This window comes from Aquarana catesbeiana, linkage group LG02, assembly GCF_042186555.1.
Source record: "Aquarana catesbeiana isolate 2022-GZ linkage group LG02, ASM4218655v1, whole genome shotgun sequence".
In the NCBI taxonomy this organism is placed as follows: domain Eukaryota; kingdom Metazoa; phylum Chordata; class Amphibia; order Anura; family Ranidae; genus Aquarana; species Aquarana catesbeiana.
Genome location: NC_133325.1, coordinates 93,344,646 through 93,367,703, shown reverse-complemented (window position 1 = coordinate 93,367,703; position 23,058 = coordinate 93,344,646). Strand labels below are relative to the sequence as shown.

The 23,058-nt window shown below is 47.1% G+C and overlaps 1 protein-coding gene across 8 annotated transcripts in view; it reads left to right on the top strand.

Moving 5' to 3' along the window:
* The window catches only part of LOC141127058 (uncharacterized), a 291,214-nt gene that overhangs the window by 114,004 nt on the left and 154,152 nt on the right, over positions 1 to 23,058 (top strand). For all 8 annotated transcript variants that reach the window (XM_073613212.1, XM_073613215.1, XM_073613214.1 and 5 more), the window contains one exon: positions 13,742 to 13,806. In XM_073613212.1, coding sequence (XP_073469313.1) covers positions 13,742 to 13,806 — 65 coding nt within the window. The remainder of the gene's footprint in view (positions 1 to 13,741; positions 13,807 to 23,058) is intronic.

The window sequence follows — 23,058 nt, the reverse complement described above, 5'->3', positions numbered from 1 at the left end:
AATTTGCAGTCTCTGGAAAGGGTATTGGGCCCGGACCTGGTGTTTTCGTGGGGTTTTTACTCTCTGTCCTGGGTTATTCAGGAGACAGATTTGGCAGGCTGCACAGTAGTTTCTTGCAGTACTACTGAATCCAGGGGCGAGCCATCCTTGGTTCACAATCCTATACATGGAATTGGAACTGACGTGTGTGGGTAGGTGAACTGCCGCTGCCATTGCTGGGTACAGAGAGGCAGGTAGGCATATTTTGCCTCCTTCCCTCCATACATTGTCAAGGTCTGGTGCTGCTCCCATTCTGACCCACTTATCTTTCTCGCTCTCCCCTGCTTGCTCCTGTAATTTACTCAGCTGCTGCCATGTTGGTTCTGGGATACTCACCTCTACCGCTGCTAAGGTCTCAGAGCTTCCTTCCCCTAGAGCTGCCTGTTTTGCAGTCAAATCTGCAAATGCATTTCCTTTTGCCTCAATTGTTTTTGCGCTCGTGTGTGCCGCTATCTTCATAATGGCCACTCGTTTAACCTTTTGAAGATTGTTCAGGACTCTCTTAATCCCTTCTCCATGTTTTACAGGTGTACCTGCTGCTGTCAGATAACCTCTAGCCCTCCATATATGGCCATAATCATGCGCTACACCATAAGCGTAGGCGGAGTCAGTGTAAATATTCCCTTCTCGTCCTTTTAAGTATTCTAGGGCTTGTTCTAAAGCTTTTAATTCTGCTTCTTGTGCTGACATGTGGGCTGGTAAGGGCTGTGCTTCAATCACCTGTGTATCAGTCACTACGGCATACCCTGTGTGATATTTACCCTTGTCATCAGCAAACCTACTGCCATCTATGTACAAAGTGTGCTCAGCATTTAAAATCGGTGTATCTGTAACATGTGGGGATCCCATTGTCTCCTGCTCCATGAGCTGAAAACAATCGTGTTCATCTACTTCTTTAAACAAAAGAGTGTCAGTTTCCTCATCTCCTTCCTTATTAGCACTATTATTCCCCCTTGCCAAATCTGGTGACTGAAGAGGCAAAAAGGTGGCCAAATTTAAAGTTGTACAGCGCTGAAAAGTGACATTTGGAGGTAAAAGTAAAGTACACTGTAACCTTAATTGCCTAGCCATTGAAATGTGTTTGGGCTGAACTTGAGACAAGATTGCATGTATGTCATGTGTGGTGTGCACTACAACTGGATTGTCTAGGACAATTTCTGATGACTTATCTATGATAATTGACACTGCAGCTACCGCCCGTACACAGGACGGTGAACCTCTAGATACTGGATCTAATGCTGCTGAAAAGTAAGCGACTGGTCTTTGTTTTACATGTGCCTGCGTCAGAACACCTGTGGCGTGTCCAGTGATCTCAGCAATGTACAGATTAAATGTCTTAGTATAATCTAAAGTGATAAACGACTCATAAGCTACTTCTGTAAGCATATACGGTACAATTTTCAAACAATCGTATAATGGCTGCATCAAAGTGCTAGCGTGTGGTATCCATTGTCTACAATATGACACAATACCTAAAAACATACGCAATTGTTTGAAATTCCGTGGGGGTTAACATTCCCTTTATCACTTGAACCCTCTCCTCAGTGAGATGTCTTGTACCCTGTGATATACAGTGTCCCAAAAAGATAACTTTTTCCTGACACACTTGCAACTTTTTCTTATTAACCTTGCAACCTTTTTCTGCTAAAAAGTGCAACAAATAAGGGGGGTGGCCAAACAAGTTTCCTTGTCAGGGCAGCATAATAATAAATCATCCACATATTGTAACAATACACAAGAATCTGGTGGTACCCATTCTCCCCTCAAGTACTGGATATATCTTGTGTGGTTTACGTTCTATGTCAGTATATGGGGGTGGGATGGTTGAACTAAGATTATTTAAAATTTCAACATTTTTTGTTCTTCTGTCTTTCATATCCCAACCATCACAATCTGGATTATATTTCCACCCCCCTTCTTTCGCTCTATTTGAAACCTTAATTAAGCATTGAACCTGACGCATCCATTGCTTCTCTAACACCTCTCCTTGTCTGTCCCTTTTTATTTAACCCCATACATCTGGGTCTAAACCCGCTGCTCCTTTCACTTTAAATCTACGAAAGACATCCTTTAAGTCCCTAGCCTCGTCTTTCCCATAGATGTTTGTAATTATCTGTGGCACCGTGTAATGTGCCACAATTCCCTGACGGGGTTTTGTGTTCCTCTGGCCCATTCTGACAGTCCTGCCTAGGTAGCGTGTGGGACCCTTAGTGTACAATATAAAACACTTAACCAAGTTACACTAGTTCCTCATTGCCTTCCTCCTAGGATGCCAGAATACTAAAAACCTCTCCTAGATGAGATTTCTGAAACCGAATTACTTTATATGCTAGTCAACTGACAAATATTATGACCAGACTGACGACTACAACATATACAAGCATTCCTTGAAGTGACCAGGTAACCGACTAGATCGCCGGACTTTATGGAGACCTTATTCCCCCCCCGTATCTGGGATCCCTCTTCAGACACTCTTATCCCTGCTTTTTGGAGCAGAAAGGGCTTACACTCGCAACCCGTCTATGGTTTATGAATTAAATTGAATATCAAACTTAAGCGTCAGACCCCCCATGTCCTCTTGCGAGGTAAGGGCGCATTCCGTTGCTCATTGGGATGATATTCTTTCAATTCATACCAACCTAGGCAAGGCTCATTCACTTTCTCAACAAGACAGACAAGACAGACAACAAATAATTCCAGCAATATAAACCAAAATATTCAGTAATTCTAGACTCACCACTACAGAGGCTGGTGTTTTAAAACCAGGAGAACCATAACTGACAGAACGGATAGGCACAAATCAGAGGAGCACAGAATATAAGAAAAATAAAGCTTTTTCTTACCTGGCCAGGTTTTTGATCTGTGGTTCCTGGAATGCCTGTCCTTTCGTTCCGTCAGCGTAGCTCAGCCACCTCTTGTAGCAACTTGGTGGGTCCCTGTTGTTTCGGGCTCCAAAATGTTAGTGGCAACTCTTAAATAAGTTGCTTTAAGTTTATATTGCTTTGTCAAATCTTAGCTCTATAAGAAATAGACACAGAAGCAGGAGTATCCGTGTATCAGTCTCTGGCATTGAATGTCCCGTACTGCACTGAAAATGTCTTGTTTATTGCATCAACACAAGTTTCAAAGTGCAACATAGATATCAGATAATAAAAGCAGTTTCAACAGAGAATGGTGTATCAGCAGCCAAAGGTTACAATAAAAGCAGTTTCAATCGAGAATGGTGTATCAGCAGACAAAGGTTACATTTCATAAGAGACTGCAACGCAGGCATTATTATATTTTATAACAGACTATATTTCATAACAGACTCACACGTAGGCATTAGATTAAGTGAGAACTCTAAATCATGTCCCTAACCTTATCAGGGCGCACCAACCTAGTGCATTACCACTGATAAACTTTAATGCAGCATAAAAACAGTAAAAATTATACTCACAAACGAGCTAATAAAGATAGCTTTCGAAAGGGCGCAAAAGCGCTGTTTCTGTGGATCGACACCCCAGGACCTGTTGCCGAGAGAATCAGACCAGCGCAAATGGCTGATGGCTTACGCGTTTCGGGGGAGCACCCCTTTCTTCAGAGCCTAAGCGGAGAGCAATTCTCTCGAATTGCCCTCTCTATAAATGTATGTATGTGCCTGTGTCTACCCCACCCAATTAGTGACAACGCCCCCTCCCACAGGTATTAGGCACCACCCACCCATTCGGGTTAACCCTCCCTATCCCATCCCTCTGAGTGTGATGGGTAGACACAGGCACATACATACATTTATAGAGAGAGCAATTCGAGAGACCAACCATTGCCCGCTTAGGCTCTGAAGAAAGGGGTGCTCCCCCGAGACGAGTAAGCCATCAGCCATTTGCGCTGGTCTGATCCTCTCGGCAACAGGTCCTGGGGTGTCGATCCACAGAAACAGCGCTTTTGCGGCCTTTCGAAAGCTATCTTTATTAGCTCGTTTGTGAGTATAATTTTTACTGTTTTTATGCTGCATTAAAGTTTATCAGTGGTAATGCACTAGGTTGGTGTGCCCTCTTTCTTTTCTGTTTTTTTTAGCTTGAATACCCATTGTTCAAATGAGGGCTGCAAGACGCTAGGCATTACTTCTATAAGTGGCTGCACCACATATCCAGTTCATGGACACCTGAGCGCAGGAGAGGTCTTTTTTTCTTGTACTTTAACTATGTGTTATACCTTAACCACTTCAGCCCCGGAAGAATTTACCCCCTTCCTGACCAGAGCACTTTTTGCGATTCGGCACTGCGTCGCTTTAACTGACAATTGCACGGTTGTGCAACGTGGCTCCCAAACAAAATTGACGTCCTTTTTCTCCCACAAATAGAGCTTTCTTTTGTTGGTATTTGATCACCTCTGCGGTTTTTATTTTTTGCGCGATAAACAAAAAAAATAGCTACAATTTTGAGGAAAAAAAAAAAAAAGCATTATTTTTTTACTTTTTGCTATAATAAATATGGGCTAGCTGTGACATGTCACTGAGCTCTGCTCCCGATGACAGGGAGCAGAGATCAGTGACACTTTCACTAGGCAGAACGGGGAGATGCTTGTTTACATCAGCATCTCCCCGTTCGTCCTCTCCGTGAGGCGATTGCGGGTATCCCCACGGCGATCGAGTCTCACGACCCGACTCACGGAGCTCCCAGGCCGGCGCACACGCAATGGCACGGTGGGGAATTCAATGGGACTTACAGGTACGCCCATTTGCCCAGCCGTGCCATTCTGCCGACGTACATCGGCGTGCGTCAGTCGGGAAGTGGTTAAACAGGATAATCTGTTAAAAAAAATTTAATTAAATAAAAGTCAGGAGCTACAAATACTGTAGCTGCTGACTTTAAATAAAACACACACTGACCAGTTCAGGAATCCTCACCTGAACCAGTTCTTCAGCAGCTTCATAGCTGGCTGCCCACTGCATATGAATAAACCCTGACCCTTTGTGAATGGAACAGCAGTCTCCTGGGACCTGTGACATGTCCCAGGAGGTTGTGGGCGGGGTTGGGAATACTGAACTTCTGTCCGGATTGCCTAGGCGATCCGAGTGGAAGTGGGCCTGGTACCTGCCAGAAATAGGTACCCGCTTCCCTTAAAAAAAAAATACAAATGGAGATTACCTGAAAAGGGAAGTTCCACTTTTTCTAAAGTTACACTTTAATAACCATATCACATAAGCAGTAGTGTTTCTGTTCATAGTGCCACTGATGAAGCAATGGAAAGCTGCTTCCTAGCATAGTGAGAGAAAAAAGTATTTGATCCCCTGATGATTTTGCACATTTGCCCACTGACAAAAAAAATGATCAGTCTATAATTTTAATGGTAGGTTTATTTTAACAGTGAGAGACAGAACAACAACAACAATATCCAGAAAAATGCATTTCAAAAAAGTTATAAATTGATTTGCATTTTAATGAGTGAAATAAGTATTTGATCCCATATCAATCAGCAAGATTTCTGGCTCCCAGGTGTCTTCTATACAGGTAACGAGCTGAGATTAGGAATAATCTCTTAAAGGGAGTGTTTCTAATCTCACCTTGTTACCTGTATAAAAGACACATGTCCACAGAAGCAATCAATCAGATTCTAATCTCTCCACCATGGCCAAGACAAAAGAGCTGTCCAAGGATGTCAGGGACATGATTGTAGACCTACACAAGGCTGGAATGGGCTACAAGACCAATCGCCAAGCAGCTTGGTGAGAGGGTGACAACAGTTGGTGTGATTATTAGCAAATGGAAGAAACACAAAATAACTGTCAATCTCCCTCGGTCTGGGGCTCCATGCAACATCTCACCTTGTGGAGTTTCAATGATCATGAGAATGGTGAGGAATCAGCCCAGAACTACACGGGAGAATCGTGTCAATGATCTCAAGGCAGCTGGGACCATAGTCACCAAGAAAACAATTGGTAACACACTTCACCATGAAGGACTGAAATTCTGCAGCGCCTGCAAGGTCCCCCTGCTCAAGAAAGCACATGTAACAGGCCTGTCTGAAGTTTGCTAATGAACATCTAAATGATTCAGAGGAGAACTGGGTGAACGTTTTGTGGTCAAATGAGACCAAAATCGAGCTCTTTGGCATCAACTAAACTCGTTGTGTTTGGAGGAGGGGAAATGCTGCCTATGACCCCAAGAACCCCCACCGTCAAACATGGAGGTGGAAATATTATGCTTTGGATGTGTGTTTCTGCTAAGGGGACAGGACAACTTCACCGCATCAAAGGGACAATGGACAGGGCCATGTACTGTCAAATCTTGGGTGAGAACCTCCTTCCCTCAGCCAGGGCATTGAAAATGGGTCGTGGATCAGTATTTCAGCATGACAATGACCCAAAAAAAATGGCAAAGGCAACAAAGGAGTGGCTCAAGAAGAAGCGCATTAAGGTCCTGCAGTGGCCTAGCCAGTCTTCAGACCCTAATCCCATAGAAAATATGTGGAGGGAGCTGAAGGTTCGAGTTATCACGTCAGCCTCAAAACCTTAATGACTTGGAGAAGATATGCAAAGAGGAGTGGGACAAAGTCCCTCCTAAGATGTTAAGTGTTCAAACTTGGTGGCCAACTACAAGAAACGTCTGACCTTGCAAAGGGGTTAAATACTTATTTCACGCATTAACCACTTCAGTACCGTCATATAGTAATATGACATCAAACCGGCAATCTTCCAGGTAGCACAGGGTCCTACTGCCACATATCCTCCCCCTTGTTTCGAACCAGAGTTGCCGCACCACGGACCGTATCAGCAGGAATGCACGCCATCACACCAGTATACAGAGAGACTTCCACCATGTCTAATATTTCTGATTCCTCTAGCAGTTCCCCTGAGCGCCTCCTGCACATAACTGCCGCTGGAAGCACTCTCGCAGTGAACTGTGAGACAACTTTCCACAAAAGTAACCAACAGTGCAGTAACCAATTTTTATCAACATTGCTTAACACCACCTGTCTCCACCGAATGGTACTACGCAGTACCAGGTCGTCCCTGTGCTGTGGATACATGCAGGTGTACATTGGAAAGATTTTCACCAATTCCAACAACATCTCAGTTATTTCTAGACATGCCGCATCTAAACGCAGAACTCTAGGGACTTTTCCTTTACTAACGACGTGGAGGGGCTCATTTGCTAAGGCTTGTGAGGCTGAGACACTCAAAGAGACCTCCACTTCAGAGGCAACTGACAAAACTTGCGGCTCCCCATGAGCATTGCAAATCGCATGTGTCACACTCATCCTCATTTTCAGCAACACTGAGCACTTCCAAGTCCCTATCCATTATCCCATCATCCTTTACGCTCAACATTACTCATCTCTTTTGCTGTGGACAAAACCTCTGCTATGTATGCGCCCTTTTCAGATCCTTCCAACTGGAGAGGGTTAACGTCTGCAAAAGCCAACGCACCTGTGTCTACTGGCTCTGCAGCCTCTCCATTTGTCACAGCAGCAATAGAGTCCACCTTACTATTACCTTCAGAAATGTCTTTCTAACACCATTATGGTGAGACTATCCCAGTCTATCCTGTCTGTGCTCCAATCACCAGCACTCCATAGCACTGCTCCCTCTGCCCAAAGAGACACAGGTGGACAGAGTGGTTTCGCAGCAGACAACCTGCACCAGTCACTGTCAACCACATCAGATTGTGATAATTTATGCTCCATTACTTGAGCTGTTTTCCCATTGTGTTCCACCTGAGCAGTATCAGAGCCGCCCTGGACCACCGCCAGCTCCAACACAGGGAGTCTTCGTGAGATTTCCTGGGACAACTCTACGGCACTACCTGTGGTTACCATGGGAGACACCAAACCATCAACATTGTCAGTAATACACTTTTCAGCATCATCATTATCCACCTTCCTGCCTTGTATAAGCTGTGTTAGCAAATTAGCAGTTTGAGATTGTAGGATATTTAGTACATTGCTTTTCACCTCATGTGAAACACACTTGTCAGTCGGGGCGGCGACAGTGTTGTCCTGGGAAACCCTGAGCTCAGACACCATGAGCTCCTGGGCGGTCTCCAGGGACACCTCTGCTACACCTGCCATGGTTGCCAGGGGCAACGGCACACATTTCTCAGTGGTCACCCCTGACATTTCTGGATGCAATATCACATTTTTAATCGCATTAGCGAGCAACACATTATATTAATTTTTACCACTTGTCTTCCTGCTGCACAGTACGCTGCCTGAAGACAAGTCCTTACCAGTCCTCATGCTTAGATAGATAAATGTAAGTAAGTTTTGCACAGTTACAACTTAGGCACTTTAGTATTCATCTACATTGAACATAGGACTACTGTTGCTTCAGTTATTTTGCACAGCATCATTAGCAATTTGCATAATCGCAATTAGCGATTTTGCACATCATTTATAGCTTATTGTTAATATTTTATATTTATCATCAAGCTGCGCTGATCATTATTTACTTTATACCAGTCCTCAAGCTTGCTGCAGGTTCAGCTTCAAACTGGGCTTTGCTACTACACAAGGTATTCACTTGCAGCAAGTCTCTGAAAGCAGATTTTCTCACTGGACTTATTCCCCCTTCACATGGAATAGTCCCATAACCAGTCTCTCTCACATTTGTAACCGCAACAGTCTTACCATTCCATTTGACAGGTGTTAAAAGCTTCATTTGAGGGCGTGGTCCCTTCTTTGCAGTGCTCTCACAAGCTAAAGCCCCCACATGGACACGGGGCAACATTGCATCCTTCTTGGATTTTCCAACATCCCCCGCAAGCCAAACAGATTTCCTGTTGCCATGGATGACAGCAGACCCACACACCTGGTCACACCCCTTGCAGGATGCTGGATATGGTGCCCTCTTCTCTGGGCTGACCACTTCACACAAAGCAGCCATAAGATGAAAGCACTGGTTTCTTGTGCTCTGTCACCCCCTGTAGGCTGAACAAAATTTTCACCACAGTTGCCAGGGGCGGCAACAAACACTTTTGCACCAACATCTTCACTCAAAATTTGAGCCAAATCTCTGCTGTAGTTTCTCCTTTCTGAAAACATACTTTCTACTGTTGCTATGGGAGACCACATTCTCCCCACTGATCTTTTCCAGCGCTCTCTAGATTGGATTGCTCCTAGGAAATTGTCGTAGTCATCTCGGTTATGATACATCCCGCGGTACACCTCTTGGTACTCCTCCATCATAAAAGTTTGCACCAACTTAACCCAGCGACTTTTGGGCCAACCTCTGTAGGAAGCAGTCATCGCAAACTCAGCCAAAAAGTCTTCAGCATGTTCAGAAGGCAACATAGGTCGTACGAAGTCAGCCGTACGGATTTCTGCTTTGTTGCCACAGGCAACCGCACCCATCTGCTCACTCTTTGCACTAAGTGACGGCTTGCTTTCCTTTTTCCTTTGCTCCAGTGCGGCCAAGTGCATCTTGCACCAGTCTGGGGCTTGTTATGTCGTTAACAACCCCTCCAGCCACAATGTTCTGTCTCTCATCTCAGCAAACATTGCTTCCTTCTTGCGTCTTGACGCCCCCATCTCTGCAGTCAGGCCAACAACGTTTTTTTAACAGTTTCTTTTAACACAGGAAAATTTGGTGTATTGTCTCTAATGCCGCGTACACACGGTCGGACTTTCCGGCATACTTGGTCCGGCGGACCAGAGTGTGCCGGACAATCCGCCCGTGTGTGGGCGGCGGCGGACTTTTCCGGCGGACTTCTTCCCAAAAGCCCGCCGGACCTAGATTTTAAACATGTTTGAAATCTTTCCGTCGGACTCAGTTTCGGGCGGAAAGTCCGCTCGTGTGTGTGCTGGTCCGACGGAAAGCCCGCTCGTGTGTAGGCTGGTCCGACAGACCAAATACGACACGAGGGGATGGTATTGCATCTCGCGCTCGCTGCAATAGGAAAAACAAATCTTCCTATTGCGGCGAGCGCGGGGCATACCAGGCCCTTAGGTCTGGTATGGATTATAAAGGGGAACCCCGCTACGCCGAAAAAACGGCGTGGGGTCCCCCTAAAATCCATACCAGACCCCGATCCGAGCACGCAGCCTGGCCGGTCAGGAAAGGGGGTGGGGACGAGCGAGCGCCCCCCCCCCTCCTGAACCGTACCAGGCCGCATGCCCTCAACATGGGGGGTGGGTGCTTTGGGGGAGGGGGGCGCCCTGCGCCCCCCCCCCAAAGCACCTTGTCCCCATGTTGATGAGGACAAGGGCCTCTTCCCGACAACCCTGGCCGTTGGTTGTCGGGGTCTGCGGGCGGGGGCTTATCGGAATCTGGGAGCCCCCTTTAATAAGGGGGCCCCCAGATCCCGGCCCCCCACCCTATGTAAATGAGTATGGGGTACATGGTACCCCTACCCATTTACCTAGGAAAAAAGTGTAAGTAATAAAACACACTACACAGGTTTTTAAAATATTTTATTAAACAGCTCCGGGGGGGGGGATCTTCCTCCGGCTTCGGGGGTCTTCTTCCGGCTTCGGGGGTCCCTCCGCTTCATCTTCTCCCGGCGTCCGGTTGGTTCTTCTCCGCTCTCCGGCCTCTTCTCCCGGTGTCGCAGGTCTTCGGCCGGCCCCTCCGCTCTCTTCATGTAGCTCTATTGCGAGCGGAGGTCCGGACTTCTGGGCTTCTGGGCTTCTTGGCTTCTTGGCTTCTTGGCTTCTCTTCTCTTCCCCCAGATGTTGACACGACGCTCTCTCCGGCTGGACTGGTCTCTGAGGGCTGCGTTGTGACTTTTATAGGCGGAGACCCCGCCCCCATATGATGTCACAGTCCCTGGGCATGCTGGGACTGTGACGTTTTAGGGGGCGTGGTCGACCACGCCCCCTAAAACGTCACAGTCCCAGCATGCCCAAGGACTGTGACATCATATGGGGGCGGGGTCTCCGCCTATATAAGTCACAACGCAGCCCTCAGAGACCAGTCCAGCCGGAGAGAGCGTCGTGTCAACATCTGGGGGAAGAGAAGAGAAGCCAAGAAGCCAAGAAGCCCAGAAGTCCGGACCTCCGCTCGCAATAGAGCTACATGAAGAGAGCGGAGGGGCCGGCCGAAGACCTGCGACACCGGGAGAAGAGGCCGGAGAGCGGAGAAGAACCAACCGGACGCCGGGAGAAGATGAAGCGGAGGGACCCCCGAAGCCGGAAGAAGACCCCCGAAGCCGGAGGAAGATCCCCCCCCCCGGAGCTGTTTAATAAAATATTTTAAAAACCTGTGTAGTGTGTTTTATTACTTACACTTTTTTCCTAGGTAAATGGGTAGGGGGTACCATGTACCCCATACTCATTTACATAGGGTGGGGGGCCGGGATCTGGGGGCCCCCTTATTAAAGGGGGCTCCCAGATTCCGATAAGCCCCCGCCCGCAGACCCCGACAACCAACGGCCAGGGTTGTCGGGAAGAGGCCCTTGTCCTCATCAACATGGGGACAAGGTGCTTTGGGGGGGGGGCGCAGGGCGCCCCCCTCCCCCAAAGCACCCACCCCCCATGTTGAGGGCATGCGGCCTGGTACGGTTCAGGAGGGGGGGGGGCGCTCGCTCGTCCCCACCCCCTTTCCTGACCGGCCAGGCTGCGTGCTCGGATCGGGGTCTGGTATGGATTTTAGGGGGACCCCACGCCGTTTTTTCGGCGTAGCGGGGTTCCCCTTTATAATCCATACCAGACCTAAGGGCCTGGTATGCCCCGCGACGGGGCTAGCAAGGTGTCAATCTCGCCGATAAAAGCGGCAAGATTGACATCCTTTTCTAGTCCCGTCGCACCTGAGTCACGTTCAAAATGAACGGACTTGTCCATGTGTGGGCAAGTCCGTTCATTCTGAAAGTCCGCCGGAACTCCGGCGAAAGTCCGTCGGAAAGACGGGCGGACTTAGCCCGCCGGAAAGTCCCGGCGTGTGTGGGCAAGTCCGTCCGTTTTAAAGTCCGGCGCACCTGGCGGACAAAGTCCGTCGGAAAGTGTGCCGGACCAAGTAGGATAGAAAGTCCGCTCGTGTGTACGCGGCATAAGACTTGCAAACGGCACACGTTCACATGCAGACCCCACTGGTTCACATTAGCTGCTCCTCACAGCATTGCTGCAAAACACAGTTTCTTGCTACTCACTGTTTTTGGTATGCAAGGATCTGGAACTCTTCCAAATCTGCCCGAAGCAATACCTCCACCACGCGTAAGATTGGGGTTATCAGACTCAAACGGTAGGTGCGTTTCCAGTGAGTACTCCAGTACTCCAGCCTAGTAGCCCACTTTTATTTAAAAGCACGGAAAAGTTCACAAAGACATCAGTAGCCCATGCAGGGGGGTTCCACCATTACTGTATCTTGCACACTCAAAACTTTAGCCTCCTGGCTTATATTCTTGCCATACGGCTGCTTTAGGCCTTTAGCCTAGGCCTTAGGTCTGCTCCTCAGACCCAAAAGAGTTTCCTAGAGTTTAGCTCTCTCCTAGCTCACTCCTGATCAGCGCCTTGCTGCTGTGTCACCAAGTACGTCTGCCTCCTGCAGACATGCATGCTCTGGCTGCAGCCTCTGACTCCTCTCAGAGGAATGGGAGTCTACCTGACTCCCATGCACAGACTTCCTGTCTGTTGGGTGGAACCCTGAGCCATAGCCAGGTCACAACTAAATAGACCAGCACACAGCTGTGCAATCAGCGTGCCTTTCTCTCCAAAATCTGGTGTAAACCAGCAATCTTCCAGGTAGCACAGGGTCCTACTGCCACAGTATATATTACTTTGCTACAAAAACTGAGGTACTCCCGGTATGGGAGGGGTTATATAGGGAGGGGCACTTCCTGTTTCCTTTTTGGTTATACCAGTGTCCATTCACCTAAAGGTGGCCTATAACCTACATAGTTATTACTATGGTGCTCTGTGTCCCGTGATGTACTCCAAAAAAAGGATTTTACAGGTAAGCTGTTATAAAAATCCTATTTTTTTTTAAAGTTTTGCTCTTTTTTTTTTTTTTTTTTGCTTATATTGCAAAAAAAAAAAAAAAAAACCCAGCGGTGAATAAATACCACCAAAAGAAAGCTCTATTTGTGAGAAAAAAAATATAAAAATTTTGTTTGGGTACAGTGTTGCATGACTGAGTAATTGTCATTCAAATTGTGAGAGCGCTGAAAGCTGAAAATTGGTCTGGGCAGGAAGGGTGTATAAATGCCCTGTATTGAAGTGGTTAAAATGCAAATCCATTTATAACTTTGTATGGCCTGACGTCTCAAAAGTTATGCACAGGTGTCATAGACACATACAGGCTCCATCTATCATCAAAGGCACTGCTGAGCACTGCTAGCTGCCAGTCCTGGTTTGTGCATTCGCCCAGAGAGCGTAAACAGACCAGTGTATTTTAGTGCCCGGAAGCCCCTAGTGCTGCGTACAGCTTCTCATAGACACAAATGGTGGAAGGCAGCTGTATACAGCTATGTGCCACTACTTGCGTAAAACGGTGCATTTGCACAGATGTTTGGTCCTAAACAAAGGTAATCTGCATTCAGTAATCTGTACGCATTCCCCACTTTACACAAGTAGTAGCACATAGCTGCCTATAGCCGCCTTCAACCATTCAGGTCTATGGGTGGCTGTACACAGCACCAGCGGCTCCCAGGCACCAAAATTCACCTATTTGTTTACGCTCTATGGGTGAATGCACCCATTAGCATGAACCCTTACTGAGCTTTCTGTTGTGATTTACTATTACCTCCTGCTTTCAAAAGATGTATTAATTACTTTAATTTCATTCTAGAAGGAGAAGGAACTTTAACCAAAGATGATACACCTGTTATGGATACGTCCTCTAGATTATTGCAAGTAAGTAATATACTGATACTGATGTACGTTTTATAGTGTTCTTTCATTAGACCTTTGGACCAATTCACACCTCAGTTTTTAACGCAAATCATTACACAGTGTAATTTGTTTTTTGCTGGTTGTCTGGTTAGTGTACTGAGAAAATCATATTTTGTTTCTATTTCACATTATTGCATTACAGTAACACAGCTTGGTGTATTGCAGTGCTTTTCCTTTTTGAACAGTGGGCAATCCACCTACACCACAACCCGCATGCTGCTCTTTGCATTGCGGTGCGCTGCATTAAAAAAAGTGGCAGATATGATTTTTGCTCCATTGCTGTGCATCAGCAGTCCATTAATAATGTTCCGGGAGAATGGGTCCTTAAATTAACCCGATCACAAACCTGGGCAATTCAAACTGAGCGTATGTGGAAAATAAATTACCTTTAGTGTCAAAACAATCAGTAGAACAGAGATATAGGTTGGTAACATTACATACAAATCTTAGCTTATATTGTAAAAGTCGTTTCTTGGCCCAAACCCCTCCAACGGTCCAACTAAAAAAGTTTACACATTAAAACAGAACTAAAGTCCACAATACTTACCTTTGCCTCAGTGTCAAAGCTGCTAGCATATTGTTCCCAACTTCTGGGCACTGGTCTTTGGCCATCTTAATTGGCCCCTGCAGGATGACCTCATTCCCGCACATGTGCAAGCGCAGGCACTGTGCCAGAATGTACACTAAATGGCTGCACATGCAAAGCTCAGTGTGCCTTCTACAGAAGGAGGCAGAACAGCAAGCAGGCAGATAGATCTATTTTATTACAGAAGAGACAGCGCATGTCTTTCTGAGCCTGACTGCCCTTATTTATTTTTTTATTTAGTACTTTAAAGTACTATATGAATAAGGCTTGGAAGAGGGTAGGACCTAACTCAACTTTCACATGAGACGTGGAAATGTGCATACATTTTAGATGCCTATATCTGGATCTATGGAGTGTTTTGAATTGCAGCTTTTGCTGCATGTTTTTGTCATATACGTTGTTTGATTTGCCCAGATTCCTGACATCTTAATTGACTCTTTTCCCATCTCATTGAAAATTATAGACAAATATCCAGAATTAGCTTGATTTGGTCAAAAGACATTCAGACTATGTTTGGAACACTACAGTGAATCTAAACCCTAAAACAAAAATGGTATACATTTCATCTCACCAGTCCTTAGATGTGGTGGTTGCATTTTGCAAGCTTTTTGTTCTTTTTTTACCTAGGGATACTGCCAATAACACGCTTCAAAACTCAATCACTTTTCTGTATTGACAACAGTAGCAAGATAGCCCCACAGAACCCTACCCATCTCCTTTTCTTGTAGCACCCTCCTAGCTAGGTTGCTACATTTTTGGGCAATATAGATTTTGTCTCTTCTGTAAAAGAGGAGCGGTGTTCAATTGCTTTTGGCTGTTGTAGGTTCTGTTACTACTTAGTAAGTTCTTGAATATAGTGGGTGGAAGAGGCAAATCCTGGACTGAATATTCATGCAGGGTGACCAGGTCAAGAGGGTGACCAGCAGGGGCTGAGGTGTGCATAAAAATTCTGAGGCCTTGTTCTTATTCCCATGGGAGGAGACACAGCCTAAGGGCTGAGGCCCTCTGGGCTGATAGCTATAGCTTAGAACAGGGATATGCAATTAGCGGTCCTCCAGCTGTTGCAGAACTACAAGTCCCATGAGGCATTGCAAGACTCTGACAGCCACAAGCATGACACCCAGAGGCAAAGGCATGATGGGACTTGTAGTTTTGTAACAGCTGGGGTCCGCTAATTGCATATCCCTGGCTTAGAAGAAGCTATCTGGGTCCCAGCTGCAGCTAGGGGACCCACACCCAGAGTACCTGAAAGCAGTGCAGAATGTCCACAGAGGATCTAATAGTTCGGAGTATCCTAAGGCTCATCCGCACCCTACCCAAGTTAAACCAGCAAATAAACTGCAAAAAAACATGCACGGCCTGTTTCCAGAGTTGAGTGACTCTGAACTACTGTGTGATACTGTGTGATTCTGTATCATAGAAGGGATAGGTTCTGTAGCCCTCAGAGCTAACTAAGAACAATGTAACCGATAAAAGGCAGTGGAGGCAGAAAGCACAGGAAGTTATCAGCTCACAAGATTTCTCCAAGATCAACAGGTGATTTTGAAGTCATGAGGCTGGTTCACACTGGTACGACAAACGCTCCGACATTGGGAGCTCATGTCGCATGACGTGTGAAAATCAATGTTTCCGTATGGGAGCCATCTTAACTGGTCCGACACAAGTCGGTCCGGCTTTGAAAATGCTCCCTGTACTACTTTGGTCCGACTTTGATCCTACTTCAGCCCATTGACTATCACTGAAGTCTAATCGCCGTCTTGCATGATCTGACTTTGGCATGCGACTTGTGCTCTGATGATCTTGAGGGGGAACTCTACGCCAAATTTTAATTAAAAAAACGGCATGGGTTCCCCCTCCAAGAGCATACCAGGCCCTTAGGTCTGGTATGGATTTTAAGGGGAACCCCCTACGCTGAAAAAACGGCGTGGGGGTCCCCCCAAAATCCATACCAGACCCTTATCCGAGCACGCAGCCCGGTCGGTCAGGAAAAGGGGTGGGGACGAGCGAGCGCCCACCCCCCCTCCTGAACCGTACCAGGCAGCATGCCCTCAACATGGGGGGGTAGGTGCTTTGGGGCAGGGGGGCGCCCTGTGGCCCCCCCACCCCAAAGCACCTTGTCCCCATGTTGATGAAGACAAGGGCCTGTTCACGACAACCCTGGCCGTTGGTTGTCGGGGTCTGCGGGTGGGGGCTTATCGGAATCGGCATCGTTAACCACTTGCCGACCGCCTCACGCAGATATACTGCGGCAGAATGGCATGGGCAGGCAAAGTAACGGATGGATACGTTACTTGCCTCCTGCGGGGGGGGGGGGGTCCGATCAGACCCCTCCCGGTGCCCGAGGAGGTCGGCATCTGTCCCCGAGCGATCAGAGGTGAGGGGGAGGCCATCCATTCGTGGCCACCCCCTCGCGATCGCTCCTAGCCAATGACAATCTTCCTCTGCTGCTGTAATGTAAACAGCGGCAGAGGAAGTGATGTCATCTCTCCTCGGCTCTGTATTTTCCGTTCCGGCGCCGAGGAGAGAAGACATCTGAGTAAGTGCACAACACACACACTTACAGTAAAACACACCAGGCACACTTTACATCACCCCCTGATCACCCCCTAATCACCCCCCCCCACCCCACCCCCCCCCGTCACAGTGACACCAAGCAGTTTTTTTTTTTTTTTTTTCTGATTACTGCATTGGTGTCAGTTTGTGACAGTTAGAAGTGGTAGGGCAGTTAGTGTTAGCCCCCTTTAGGTCTAGAATACCCCCCTAATCCCCCCATATAAAGTTTTAACCCCTTGATCACCCCCCGGTCGCCAGTGTCACTAAGCGATCGTTTTTCTGATCGCTGTATTAGTGTCACTGGTGACGCTAGATAGGGAGGTAAATATATAGGTTCGCCGTCAGCGTTTTATAGCGTCAGGGACCCCCATATACTACCTAATAAAGGTTTTAACCCCTTGATTGCCCCCTAGTTAACCCTTTCACCAGTGATCACCGTATAACTGTTACGGGTGACGCTGGTTAGTTAGTTTATTTTTTATAGTGTCAGGGCACCCGCCGTTTATTACCTAATAAAGGTTTAGCCCCCTGATCGCCCGGCGGTGATATAACTTAGGTTTTAGGGTCAGATAGGGTCTGCGTCGCCCCAGGCAGTGTCAGGTTAGCACCAGTACCGCTAACACCCACGCACGCAGCATACACCTCCCTTAGTGGTATAGTATCTGAACGGATCAATATCTGATCCGATCAGATCTATACTAGCGTCCCCAGCAGTTTAGGGTTCCCAAAAACGCAGTGTTAGCGGGATCAGCCCAGATACCTGCTAGCACCTGCGTTTTGCCCCTCCGCCCGGCCCAGCCCAGACCACCCAAGTGCAGTATCGATCGATCACTGTCACTTACAAAACACTAAACACACATAACTGCAGCGTTCGCAGAGTCAAGCCTGATTCCTGCGATCGCTAACAGTTTTTTTGGTAGCGTTTTGGTGAACTGGCAAGCACCAGCGGCCTAGTACACCCCGGTCGTAGTCAAACCAGCACTGGAGTAACACTTGGTAAAGTGGCGAGTCCCATAAGTGCAGTTCAAGCTGGTGAGGTGGCAAGCACAAGTAGTGTCCCGCTGCCACCAAGAAGAAGACAAACACAGGCCCGTCGTGCCCATAATGCCCTTCCTGCTGCATTCGCCAATCCTAATTGGGAACCCACCACTTCTGCAGCACCCGTACTTCCCCCATTTACATCCCCAACCAAATGCAGTCGGCTGCATGAGAGGCATTTTCTTTATGTCCTCCCGAGTACCCCTACCCAGCGAACCCCCCCCAAAAAGATGTCGTGTCTGCAGCAAGCGCGGTTATAGACGTGACACCCGCTATTATTGTCCTTCCTGTCCTGACAATCCTGGTCTGTGCATTGGTGAATGTTTTGAACGCTACCATACACTAGTTGAGTATTAGCGTAGGGTACAGCATTGCAGACTAGGACACACTTTCACAGGGTCTCCCAAGATGCCATCACATTTTGAGAGACCCGAACCTGTTACAGTTATAAAAGTTACAGTTACAAAAAAAAGTGTAAAAAAAAAAACCACAAAAAAATATATAGAATAAAAAAAAAATAGTTGTGGTTTTATTGTTCTCTCTCTCTCTCTCTATTCTCTCTCTATTGTTCTGCTCTTTTTTTACTGTATTCTATTCTGCAATGTTTTATTGTTATTATGTTTTATCATGTTTGCTTTTCAGGTATGCAATTTTTTATACTTTACTGTTTACTGTGTTTTTATTGTTAACCATTTTTTCCCTTATCGTCTTTCAGGACAGCACTTGAGAGAGTGACTCCTCCCCTTGCCAACAGGAAACACCTCTTCCACCAAACTTTAAAAGGAGGCTCCTTTCCACACATTGTCAGTTTTTGTGTTTCCTCCGGAGGGAACACTTCGTGGGAAGTCAGGGCTCTCAGGTGCTGTCCTGGGAGCTCAGGTTTCCTGGATTTCCATCAAACACTTTTTTACCTCATGAGAGCTGTTCCTCCCATTCCACAGCTGAGGTGAAGTGCTGCTGGCTGGACTCCCTTTCCCTCTTCATATGGGCTCAGGGTGAGTCCGACTGTCGTGGGCATCGCTCCTAGGCGGCGGCAAGACAGGCGGTGGCCGTTTACTATATTTTTATCTCCGGTCCACCGCCTGTTGCTTATTGCACCGCCGCCATCTTGGGGATGGCAGCGGGGCTCCATCCGCCGGAAGTGAGGCATCCGGAGGGGGCGGCGCCCACGGAACAGGCGTGCGGCATCATTTCTGCCGGAAATCGCAGAGGGAAAGGGGAGGAACGGGGCTGGTGCTTATTTAGCGGTTCTGGACTGGCGCTATTGGAGTCCGGAACCGGCGTTTAGCCACACAAACACAGCAAGCGCTCCTCGATGGAATCGATGGCGGCAGCGAGTGGGACAGGCACCAGCAAGGCCCAGGTAAGGTGCAGTTGAATACTGTCTTCCTTGTACTGTGGGGTCTCTCTCTCTCTCTATCCCCCCCCCCTGGTGGCAGGGGCCTGTCTGGGCACATAAAGCAGTTAGCTCTTACTGTGCACCTGTGGTGAGCATCCTTGGGTATAGGACAGGTTGTCTCACTGGGATGGTTTCTTCTTTTGTCTCATGGCAGGCCAAGAGCTCTGATCCAGTGGCAAAAAGAAAATGTCCTTCATGTAAATCCAAGCTACCTGAAGGATGGAAGAAGACGTTATGTCAAGCTTGTATTGATTTGCTAGTTAAAGAAGAAGCTTCTTCCGCTTGCAGCGACTTGATTGCATCGGTTAAAAAGGAACTTGATGCGACTATTCAATCATTTCGCTCTTCCCTAGCAAACCCATCCCTGAGTCAGCCTACTACCTCACAGTCCTCCCAAGGCTCACTTATAGTCCCGGCGATGGAGACTGAGGCATCTCCTACCCCAGAGGGACATTCCCCCTCTCAATCTGAGGATTCTGATGAGGGTGAGGAAGGAGAAAATTTACCTTCAAGATTTAAATTGTCTTTAGAACAGGTAGATGGCCTGTTAAAAGCAATCTATACCACACTGGGTCTGGAGGAGGAAAGAAAGGAGTTATCTCTGCATGATAAAATGTATGCAGGGCTTAGCGAGCACAAAAATCGCAATTTCCCAGTACACTCTGTTATTTCTGAAGCTATTAAGAAAGAGTGGGCAGAGCCAGAGAGAAAGCCTTTCTTTCCCAAAGCCTTAAAAAGGCGTTTCCCTTTTGATGAAGATCCAGCGGCGGTTTGGAACAAAAACCCCAAACTAGATGCCGCGTTTTCCCAGGTCTCGAGGTCTACAGATTTGGCATTCGAGGACATGGGGGTGTTGAGAAATCCCATGGATAAAAGGATGGACCAGCTACTAAAGAGGGCTTGGCAATCCATCATGGGAAATCTTAAACCTACTATGGCAACTACAGTGGTATCCAGAAATATGGAGTTCTGGTTAGAGCAACTTAAGGCCCATATCTCAGCAGACTCACCAAAACAAGAAATTTTGGATTCATTTTCAACTCTGTCTGCCGCTGTCACATTTATATCTGATGCTTCAGCGGAATCAATTAAAATGACAGCTAGATCTGCTGCCCTAGCCAACTCAGCCAGAAGGGCTCTGTGGTTGAAAACTTGGCCGGGGGACGCGGCATCCAAAAACAAGCTGGGATAACGTTCCTGGGTGACTTGCTTTTTGGACCTGATTTAGATGCAGTTCTAGATAGAACTGCTGATAAAAAGAAGTCTTTTCCCATCAAAAAGAAAAAGCAGCCAGTTAAACGGTTTTTTCGTTCCCAAAGGGCTCAAGAACAAACCAAACCCCAGGAGAAAAGAAAAAATTGGGCATCGCAGAAGGGTAAAGGCAAAGGAAATGTCCTTTTCCATCCTCCTGCAGCCTCCGGTAAAGCACAATGACTTGTGCGTACCAGTGGGGGGAAGGCTTCAAAGTTTCCTTCCCCTTTGGGCCAGCATGACAGAAAGTCTATATATTTTGGACATGCTGTCCCAAGGTTACAGGATAGAGTTTTCGGATCGCCCGCCAGAAAGATTCTTTGTGACAAACCTACCAAGGGATCTAACAAAGGCTCTGGCCATGAAGAACCTTTAAAAGGATCTGAGGCACCAGAGGGTAGTGATACCAGTATCCCCAGAAGAACAGGGTCAGGGTTTCTATTCACACATCTTTCTGATAAGAAAACCATCCGGAAACTTCCGTCTTATCCTCAACCTAAAACCCCTGAACAAGTCAGTCCTATACAAAAAGTTTTGTATGGACTCAATTTTCACGGTCAGAAACATTCTGACAAAAGATTGTTTTATGGCATCAATCGATCTGAGGGATGCTTATCTTCATATTCCTGTAGCACCTCAGTCCCAGAAGTTCCTGAGGTTTGCGGTGAATTCGGGCAAGGAGATTATACATCTTCAGTTCAGGGCCCTTCCCTTCAGCCTGTCGTCAGCTCCTTGTATTTTTACGAAGATAATGGCGGAAGCTCTCGCCCCTCTTCGACTCCAGGGGATTACGGTAATTCCATATCTGGACGACCTCCTCTTTTTTGCCCCATCCAGGGAAAAGTTGCAGGAGGATTTGAACAAATCCCGCAGTCATTTGGAGTCACTAGGGTGGATAGTGAATGTTCAAAAATCAAATTTCATCCCAGCTCAGCAAGTACTGTTTCTGGGTTATTTGATAGATTCAGTGGAGCAAAAGATTTTTCTCCCAGAAGAAAAAAAGATCAAGGTCCAAAGGGTAATAACGGCACTACAAACAAATCAACTGATTTCAGTCCGAAAGGTTATGTCGGCTCTGGGGACATTAACCTCTTCAATGCCAGCCATCCAATGGGCAAGGCTGCATTTCAGGACCCTCCAGAGGTTCCTTCTAAGGACATGGAACCACAGGACGGAGAGTTTGGATACAAAAGTAAAGATTCCCACCAGAGTCAAATGTTCACTTTACTGGTGGAAAAGTCAGGTGGTACTGCAAAGAGGTCTTCTTTGGTCTTTTCCGACCGGGAAAGTGGTCACAACAGACGCCAGTTTGCAGAGATGGGGGGCCCACATGGGTCAAGCCTTAGCGCAGGGAACATGGTCCCAGTTCGAGGCCCAAAGATCCTCAAATTGGAGAGAGCTGAAGGCAGTTGCCCTAGCATTAGCTTTCTTCTCTCAAAACCTCATAGGTTGCCATGTCCAGATTTTGTCGGACAATGGCACGGCCATAGCCTACCTGAACAAACAGGGAGGCACAAGAAGCAGGGCCCTTCACTTACTGTCAGTAGAGATTCTGGAGTGGGCGGAGAACCACTTACTATCTCTATCCGCAGTCCATCTAAAAGGCACATTGAACGAAGTAGCGGATTATCTGAGCCGACAAAAAGTTCAGGAATCAGAGTGGAGTCTGAACAGGAAGGTGTTTGCATTAATCTCCAGTGTTTGGGGCCTTCCGCAGGTAGATCTGTTTGCTTCAAAACAAAACACGCAGCTCCCGAATTTTTTCTCCCTTCAGAGAGACATTTGCTCTCAGGGGATAGATGCTCTGGCACATCCGTGGGATTTTCACCTAGGGTATGCTTTTCCTCCATTCCGATTAATCCCTCTAGTGTTGAGGAAAATACTGAAAGAGAGAGTATCAATCATTTTGATTACTCCATATTGGCCAAAGAGAGCTTGGTTTCCACGATTCTGCAGTTGGCAATCAAACCATGTTGGCATCTCCCGCTCAGTCAGGATCTGTTGATTCAGGAGCCAGTGCTTCATCCAGAGGTAGGCAGGTTAAAGCTCACTGCCTGGTATCTGAGGAGCAATTAATGAGAAGCAAAGGCTTTTCAGAACGTTTAACTGCTACGTTGCTTTCCAGTAGGAAAAAGGTAACCAGGGATATTTACGCCAAAGTATGGAAAGTCTATGTTTCTTTCTGTCATTCAGAACATAGGGGGGTTAAAGACCTAGTTTCAGTGCTGGAATTTTTGCAAAAAGGTGCAGACAAGAATCTGGCGGTCAGCACTCTTAAGGTGCAGGTGGCTGCCTTGGGAGTTTATCTGGAGAGATCCTTATCTTCAGAAACTCTGATCATGAGATTTTTCAAAGCACTTTCCAGGTCGAGACCGGTACCGGTGAA